This window comes from Armigeres subalbatus, chromosome 3 (genome assembly GCF_024139115.2).
Source record: "Armigeres subalbatus isolate Guangzhou_Male chromosome 3, GZ_Asu_2, whole genome shotgun sequence".
Classification (NCBI taxonomy): Eukaryota; Metazoa; Arthropoda; class Insecta; order Diptera; family Culicidae; genus Armigeres; species Armigeres subalbatus.
The window spans coordinates 157208122-157217662 of record NC_085141.1 but is presented as its reverse complement, the minus strand read 5'-3'; the positions used below and the strand labels follow the sequence as shown (position 1 = coordinate 157217662).

At 35.8% G+C, this 9541-nt stretch overlaps 2 protein-coding genes across 2 annotated transcripts in view; one reads left to right on the top strand and one right to left on the bottom strand.

Moving 5' to 3' along the window:
- Window positions 1-1253: 1253 nt before the first annotated feature.
- LOC134220289 (uncharacterized) lies at window positions 1254-5417 on the top strand. The gene is made up of 3 exons (XM_062699306.1): window positions 1254-1480; window positions 3626-4538; window positions 4669-5417. Exons 1-3 carry the CDS (start codon window positions 1428-1430, stop codon window positions 5329-5331), a joined length of 1629 nt encoding a protein of 542 aa, XP_062555290.1. The 5' UTR covers window positions 1254-1427; the 3' UTR covers window positions 5332-5417.
- LOC134220291 (U7 snRNA-associated Sm-like protein LSm10) overlaps window positions 5375-9541 on the bottom strand; it is a 30185-nt gene continuing 26018 nt past the window's right edge. Inside the window, exon 3 of the mRNA XM_062699308.1 lies at window positions 5375-5670. Coding sequence (XP_062555292.1) covers window positions 5506-5670 — 165 coding nt within the window. The 3' untranslated portion in view covers window positions 5375-5505. The remainder of the gene's footprint in view (window positions 5671-9541) is intronic.

The following is a 9541-nucleotide window of genomic DNA, read 5'->3' as shown; positions in this document are numbered from 1 at the left end:
GGAAGATGACTTGCGGACCCTCCGTAGACTGCGTGGTTGGCGACGTGTAGCCATGGACCGAGCCGAATGGAGAAGACTCTTATATACCGCACAGGCCACTTCGGCCTTAGTCTGAATAAATAAAATAAATAATAATATTTATGAAATTGGACAATTATTTCATCTTTATCACTACCAAATTAGAGTCTGTAATTAAGATCATGAAAAATATGTGCAAACCTAATGATTAGGAGAAAACTGGTTTCATCATGAATAATAAGTGCAGAACTAATACAGAAATCAATACCTTTGCACATAAAACTAATAATAAATTGAATCGGAATATTCCCTTAAGCGCCGCACATATTTTACAAATGCAAAGTACACTGGTCAAAATAAAAGTGCGGGGCACATATATACAATATGCATTTTATTCTAATATAATATCTATTATATTCTAATATATAAGCCCGTCGGAGATTATAACGAACGGATTTGCATAAGTGATGAACAAAATCCGTCTAGCCGTTTTTATTTTTCAACTAATTTTTTTTTATATAAGAAGGAAATTATGAAGATGATGATCATGCGATGCCTGCACTGCTTCCACGGCTTCCACCCATTTTAAAGTCACAAGTATTGTGTTGAACGGTCACTACATTTAGTAATGTTCAAATACAGTGTAATGAAGGAAGTGAATAGGAAGCGAAGCACAAGTCATCAGTGAAACACGATTCATAGACTATGTGATGTATAGGTGGCGACATCTAACTATATCGTTGAAAAAAGAAACATACATTAATTTTATAGTTATAAAATATCGTAGAATAAATTTACATTTATTAAACATATTACATAAATTAATAAAAATTTATTTAAAATTAAAAAATAATTACTGAATAAAAAAAAATTATTGTTAAGAATTTGAATCTTACACTTGTTACGCTAAAGAAAGTTGGCATAGCGAATTTTATTACAGCATATGAAAGATTCATAAGGCAAATTCTATGGACTTTGTTTTCAAAAAGTCATCATTGATTTTAACCTTGATTTTTGGAACAACAATCAATTTTGAAAATGTTGCAAACATTCATAAAATAGATCATTGTCCGTTCTTATAAAAATTTGCTCCGATGAAAATTTTTATTAAAAGATCTTTTACCATATAATATTCATATGAGGGGCAAGCATTCATATTTGTTTCTGAGCGATATCGTGATTTAAAATAAAATAATAAGATGAAAATATTGATGTTATATTGGCCTATAAAGCGATCAGTCATGTCGTACAAATACATCAATTTCTGTTTTGATTTTTTAACGCACTATTTTGTTGTACTGAAAATAAATGTTATGTTGCTGTGATTAATTGTTTTGAGGTGCATTCTGAATGTAAAATATATTTTTGATCGGTCAGTTGAAAAGCGTGCAGAATATTGAAAACACATCATGTATGCAAACGGATACAAATATTGGCTAGCATACCGGAAAGGCTCCTCAGGGTATAATTTTTCAATACACACTCTAAATCCTATGAATAGAAATAGCGACTAGAAATTGTTCCATTGAATTTGGAAATAAAAGTACGAAAGGGTTTATATAGGGGAACGGTTTGGCACTTCTTCTCATAGCTCCCATGTTCATCCCATCAAAAACAAGGCAATGAAAAGGAATTTAATTTGTTTCTTATTTTTGTGATTTTTTCAGCAGCTACGTATGTTAGCAAAAAGAAGTGACGAGATTGGTGCAGAATATGCTTGTTTTGCGATGAGATGAATATATGTTCAGTGAGATGGAAAACGGAACAGGTCCCCTATGTTATATCTTATTCATAGTAGGGAAAAACGTTTTGATATGCCTTATTTTTGCAAAAGTGAGCCAAGCTGAAAATCTTGGACAATCACCCAACATTTAACAATCACCGTTAGATTTTCTAACAATTCTGTATAAGAACCAACCAAAACCTATATAAGAACTGGGCATATGAGAAAATGCTAGATTCTTATACAAATATTGTATGAGACCTTACAATTTTGTAAGCTTTTCTAACAATATTTGTTTGTGATCTTACATTTTATTTTACAGAATCTAATAATTTCGCATATGCCCAGTTCTTATGGCACGCAGTGCGAGATTTATTTTTTCTTTTGCACAATAAAGTAGTTTTCTTAATGGACTTACCTGCTTTTGCACATTATATGAACAGATAACAATCACAATGTTTTAGCAAGCATATTACACTTACAATTTTTGTTAGTATAGCGACACAATTAACCAAGACTTTTAGGGCCAATATTATGAGCACTCGTTTTTACGATTTTCAATTGAAGCAGCACATAATATTTCTTTACTTTTTCACGGCTTTTACAAACGTTTTATAGTAAATAATTTATCAACCTTTCATGGACTGAAAAAGCATCCTCCACCAGAGCTAATATTAGGAAAATTTGCCGAACATAAAGTCCATTTCGCTTGAGACTTTTGATGGCTTAATTAAAATATTGAGCACAAATATTGTTTTTTTGACTACTTGGCGTAACAATCAAAGTAATTTGTGTTAGAGCTTCAATATATGAAGATTTAAAACGATAAATGTTCTCCAATACAGCACATTAGACTTAGGTTTGAACCATTACCCTATAAAGATCAAAAAATGATAATTGAAATTTTTAAAAGAGCACTATACTGCCCCTGATCGCATAAATGTAACATTTGCATTTTCGTTGATTTTGTAAATTGTCTGTAAATCGCCCCAACAAATTCAAATAACTGTTGGCTTCCCACATCCCAGGTAGACGATAATGGCTCATTAATAGTAAAATGTGATATTGTTAACAAAACATGATATTAACTTGTTTGAAATAAGAATAAAGAAAAAAACAAGCGAAAATAACAAAAATTGCATCGAAATATCATAAAAATATCAGGTTTTTCCATTAACAAGAACTAATCAATATTTTAATTTTTTTTATTTCTTTATTATAGTGATTTCTAAGTTGCTACAAAGTTCATCACTTGAACTAATCAATATCTTGAGCTATTAGTTTGTACTTATTAATAGCAAAACCCGATATTTTTATGATATTTCGGTGCAGGTTTTTGTTATTTCCGCTAGTTATTTTTAGTCTTATTTCAAACAAGTTAATATCATGTTTTGTTATCAATATCACGGTTTCTACTCGGGATGTAAGCAAGACAGTATTGGCTAATTTGCTTTCCTTGGGTTAGCAGTGACATACTAATTGTTTTGAACGATTCACAAACGTAATCCAAAATCTTAAAAAATGTAAAAGTTACAAATATGCCAACATGGGTAGTTATATTTGAATAAATATTTGGTCGGGGTTCTGCCAAATCGCATCAAGCGCCAACAAAAAATTACCCATTTTTCTTCACAAGCTTTCATTTAGCAGATTTAGTTGAAAGCAAATATTATCGGATATCCCTCAACCCCATAATTGAGGATATCCTACAACAAATATACGTATAAAATGATATGAAATAGTTTTTTTTTATAGTACGAATAAAATATCACAAATCAGTCAATGCGGTTTGGTGCGGTCAGCTTGGTGCGGTTTGGTAGATCTACACCACATGTACTAGATTAGTTATTATAGCACATTTACTATTTCGATTATTACCTACAGTTACTACCGTTGCTCTCGCTACAAGAATAACTGCCCTGGCCGTTGCACGCTGAACGAAGACGGACTGATGCAGAACTCTACCCCGCATAATCATCCTCCGGAGGAGGATCGCATTGCGGTGGATCGTTTCCGGAAGGTACTTTCGCAAAGGGCGGCTAATGAGACCACTGATCTGCACGCCATCTACTTGGAAGAAGCGACCAGGCGACATGCCGACGCTTCCCTTCTCTACTCCTTCTTGCAGGCAGAGTCCTGTATGCGGAAAGCTCGAAGAAGGAAACCGTTTCTCTTGGTGCCATGTGATATTGAAGAGTTAGGAGGCTTTCTAAAAAGTTCGGAATTGTTTCGGATACACTGCGGCAGCAATATGGATGCATTTTACCAAACTACAGTTAGGGCCCAAGATGCAATTGGTTTGGTGCTGTGGCATCAACGAACGATGGTTGCGCTTGGGACGATTGATAATCTATTTATAGATTGTAGCTTGGAAATCCGTAGAAGTGGATTATCCAACTGTCGTGTATTACTGGGTTCAACTATCTTCCAGGGCAGATGCGTTCCCGTGATATATGCCATTATGAGCGCGAAAACTCATGATCTTTGTACAAAGATATTTGCGTACCTCAAAGAACAGTTGAGGGAGCACATGGTTCCAACTTCAATACTGACCGAGCCAGATGATATGATGCATAATGTATTGGAAGAAAGTTTCCCTGAAGCTGCAGTTAAAGTTTATTGGCATCATTATATGGCAGCAGTTTTGGAATGCAGGAAAAAATTAAACATGATGGATGAAACTAATAAAGGATATATGAACAGTGCATTTAGAATGTTGTTGGTGTTGCCATTGCTACCTAGCGATTATTTACATAAAGGCCTACAAGCATTAATAAAATGGATGAATCAGAAAAATGTAAGTATTTGTTGGAAACTAGTTATGTATACCGGGTCACATTAAGCTGAAACTTTCAGCGAATGATTTTCTCGCCGAAATTTTGTTTGTCTAAACATACAACACAAAATATTCCATCTAATAATTTCAGATACTAACGGAAAACATGCGCACTCTTTGCAATTATGTGGCAAACGTTTGGCTCGCCAACATCGGATACAAGCGACTATCGATGTTTGATCAAACACTTGGCAACAGCAGTTTAGTTCAAACACACCTCAACAACCTCCGCTGTAAAAATGATCAAGAAAAATACACAGTACTTCAAATGTTGGAACATTTAACGCAAGTGGCCACAAAACAATATGTAATAATAAATAAAAACATCAAAAGAATAGCTGATATTGGTCGATCGAAGAAAGTAAGAAGGAAAGCGAATTTGGTACATGAAGAGGCAATCATTAATGCTAAAGAGCTATGGTACGACATGCCTCAGCAACTCAAAGATCCATTACAATTTCTGCAAGTATGCAGCCATTGCATTACTAGCGCTATTCTAGCGGACAAAAGTGTAGCTCCAGAGCTATCAAAAAATTCACTGTCAATTCCAATGTCCACTCAGATAAATGGACAAAGTTCACCTGCATTGTATTGTGATAGAATATCTCTTGTGTCGAATATTATTCCAACAGTAGAAGCTGAACCCCCACCATTAGTGTTTTTCTCGAAATTGAGGCGAATTCAATCCACAGAGCTATGTAGGAAACAAATGGGACCACCACCACTTGTACCATTGATTACAAACAAGAATTAGCTTGTGATAAACAAACTCAAAGAATGATGAACATTTAGACTGATAGAGTAGAACCTATAAGGTTTTCAACTACATATATTGCAGAATCTCCCAAGAAGTCATGGAAAAAATATTAGGTGATATCACCGCGGCAAGTAAACGAATCGATATGCAGAATAAAATTTTAGCTTCCTTTCATTTCTGTTCCGAAGAATCCGGTTTTGCTGCGTAGATTTCGGCCACCGTTTGAAGATGCTTCAGCTGGGCACGTTTCATCTTGAAAGTTCGCTTCACGGGGGCCCTGGGTTTGCGGGTTGTTAACCTCTTGATGTGTTCCTCCAGGGCTGGTATTATTTGGATCTGAAACAAAGCAACGAATGAATCTCTCGGTTAAAAATGGTTTAGAATAGGTCCTTCGGGCTTGGCTCGAATGTCGTGTCGGGCACGTTCATAACAAAACGGAACAGTTTTCCGATCAATTTACTCAAATAAAAAACTATTATCTTCGAAGGTTGTTTTGCTAGTTCATTATGATTTGTCTACTAGAAAATTAGATTTTCTTCAGTTCGAAGGATAGGTACCTATTCTGTTTGGTATGTTTAAGTTAATTCACAATTTACATACGATTGAAATGATTGAAATCAGAACCTCGAGGTATTTTCCTTATTTTAATAGAATCAAAATCTACAACCAGACATTGACGAAGTCATCGGCTAATCGGGCTAGCTAATGTCGATAGACTAACACTACCCTCTCACAGACCCTTTGCCTCTCTGGCACAGTCTTTCAGCATTACTTCGAAGAAAGGCCGATGCGACTTGCTTTGTTGCTCACTTGTAAATAGTTGCTGCTATCCAGCACGCCATAAGCTTTGTATACTGCCGTCCCAAGCATAGTTGTCCCATGTCGATTCTAGTTGACGGCCTTCTTACTGCTCTAGTGGCCAAAAAAAGAATCCATCAATGGATTAAAGAACTAGAAAGGATTGCTGGCAAGTCTAGCCATGATGTCTGATAAAGAAGTAACTTGTCTGAGCAAATGTGGCACCCGCAGCACAGTAGGAATGGCATCGTAAAAAAACGACATGAGACAACTTGGCTTTTTTTTGTTCGGGATGATCCACTGCGAATGAAGAACTTTTGTAGTATACCCGTGTCATTTGTTTAGTGCATGTCTTTCGGCTCTATTTCTATTGAGAAGAAATGAAGCAGTCGTTTTTTATTCAAATGTTTCTCAAACTTAATGTGAGGCCTTTTTAGATTGCGGTATCGCTATTTATACCCTTCGAGAAATGGCTTATACTAATTCTCAAAGGCACGCCTCAATAAGTCTCGGCTTCAACAAGTGCAGGTCTGTTACAAACAGATCAAATTCCAATCCGCGAAATCCCCGACAAACGAAATATAATCCGCGACTGCAAAATCAAAACCGCGACAAACATAATCATAAATAATGGCGTTATCACGTAGAAATACATTTCAATGCAAATATTCAATTCTGTTTCTTCTAATCTATCGAAACTTTGATCAATAGAAAAAATAGAATATTTTATGCCGTATAATGTTTTGAATGGAAAAACAGAAATAATTTCATGATTTATAAATAAATGGATCCTTGCATTAATAATAGCCTAATCAAACTCCAGAGTCGATGCATTATCGCTTGTTAAATAATGTGTCGATGTCAAAGTTCACAGATGTCAATTTTACTGAAAATAAAGTACATGACGATTCATATCAAGAGACATTATTTCATAAAATGATGAAACTCGTTAATATGCTATACGTTCAAACAAAACTGACTTTGAAATTCAGCTAAAATACTTGATGGCTATTTCACAGTCAATTGAAGGGTTTCGAGGCCTGCAATTGCATGAATTTGATTCTAGTATGATAAGAACTCCGAACTATTGTTGGAACCAAAATAGGAACCCGCCAGCTTGGATTCTATATACTTGAACTGACATCAATACGATGTTCAAAGCTAGGTTCCTAGGTTCAAAGTAAGTTGTTCCGATGGCGACTACGACTTTTTTCAAAGATTTCAATAGGAAGGAATCATCTATGGAAAAAATGCTAGAACAAAAGTTATTTGCCATAGCTAAAATTAGTGGAAAACGAAAAAAAAGTTTTTGATTGTAAATCAATAGTTACTTGATTGTTTTCAATAGTTTCACCATTTTTACTTAAAATTGATTATACAGTCGTCTCTCCACATCTCGATATTTATTGAAGAGACCATCGAGATAAGGAGAGATCGAGGAATGGAAGGATAATTGAGGGGGTACTAGATTGAAAAAGCTCGTTGCTATGAAAAACGATAACAAAACAAAATGTCATCTTTTGTTGTTCATGTGTTTGTTTTTGTCCAAAAATGGTCTAGTAGCCTAGAAATATGAATATATCGACATAGGGAGAAGGAATCATGAAAAAATATAACCAGAACACATCGAGATAGAGGGATATCGAGATATAGAATGCCCAAGTGAATGTTACTCTAATACTAGATCGCTACTCTCAATTAGTTCAACATTTCTCAACTAAACTATCCGTAAATGTTAAGGTAAAAACGAACGTCTGTCCATGGTACAGTTTTGACATATGGAAGCTATACCAAATATGGAAAAGAAATCCACTGAATCAACATCTCAAAAGTCATCTATCGCATGCAAATCTGAAGCTCTCGGACGCCAAACGGCGGGCTAAATCGGCTTATTATTAACGAATGTACTCTTCAAGCAATCGCAAGCAGTTGTGGTGTAGAATTAATGAACTAATAGGCAACGTAACAAAAAACGAAAAGCAGCTTGTTCTTCAAACAAATGGAGTTGAAAACACCAACGCAGCTGATATTGTAGGCATCTTTAACTTATTCTTCTCGTCAGTTGGGGATAATCTGGCAAGCCAACTAACCTCGGATGGAAACATCAATAAGTTCAACACAATGAAGACATCTAACAGATCTACACAGTATATGTATCTACGTCCAGCATCAAGGGCTGAAGTTATAAACATCATAACTGGACTAGACGCTTCCAAAGCTACTGGAATAGATGGATTTTCTGTTGCTGCATTGAAACAACACTGTGCACCACTGTCCCACATACTATGTAAGTGCTTTAATGACAGTATTCCTACAGGTGTATATCCTGATTGTAGTATTGCTACTTGTATATCCCGTATTCAAAAGCGGAGACCCAAAAAATCCGAATAACTATAGACCAATATCTGTACTCCCGTCGATGAACAAAGTTTTTGAGAAGCTTATATGCACACGAATTAGCAGCTTCCTGGATACTAAGAGGCTGCTTTGTCAGCGTTAGCTTGGGTTTCGACAAGGCTCGTCAACCGAGGTAGCAGTTTTGAAACTTGTTGATGACATTGCTCGCTCGGTGGATCAGAAAAAGTCCGCAGGAGTTATATTTCTGGATCTCTTTAAGGCATTTGATACAGTAAAGCACCAGATCTTGCTGAAAAAACTCGATGTATACGGGATTCGTGGAATTGTGAATGATTTCCTTTGCAGCTACTTGACTGGCCGTCAGCAACAAGTGTTTGTGTCAGCAATTAAAAGTGAGGCCTCCCCAATGAAATGTGGCGTACCACAAGGAAGCAACATCGGACCCTTGTTGTTTCTTGTGTACGTGAACGATATTGCGAAGCTACAGTTGAAAGGACATCCCAGATTATTCGCAGATGATACAGCAATTTCATATGAAGCTTCTACGTTAACCGAGTTGTACCAGGATATGTCATATGATCTGCATTTAATGCTGGAATTCCTTGAAAATAATCTCTTGTCGTTAAATTTGGAAAAAACTAAAATTATGATATTTGGCATGCACAACACTTCGTGCTATCCAGATTTAATCATAAATGGAGTGAAAATAGAAGTAGCAACCAGTTTTAAATACTTGGGTGTATACATCGATAATCGTTTGAAATGGGACGTCCATATCCGTCAAGTGATAGCCAGTTGTTCACCGTTATGTGAAATCATCCGGAAGCTGTCAACCTTGTACTACTGAACATGTACTACTGAAGATCTATTTTGCTTTCATACATAGCCGATACCAGTATGGTATGTGTGGGGTACATCCTATAATACGTACCTCAAGGAAATACAAATTCAACAAAATCGGTGCATTAAGGCTATCTATAAACTTCCATTCCTGCAACTAACAAATACGCTGTACACCACCCTGGGAATAATATTCTACCCATATTAGGAC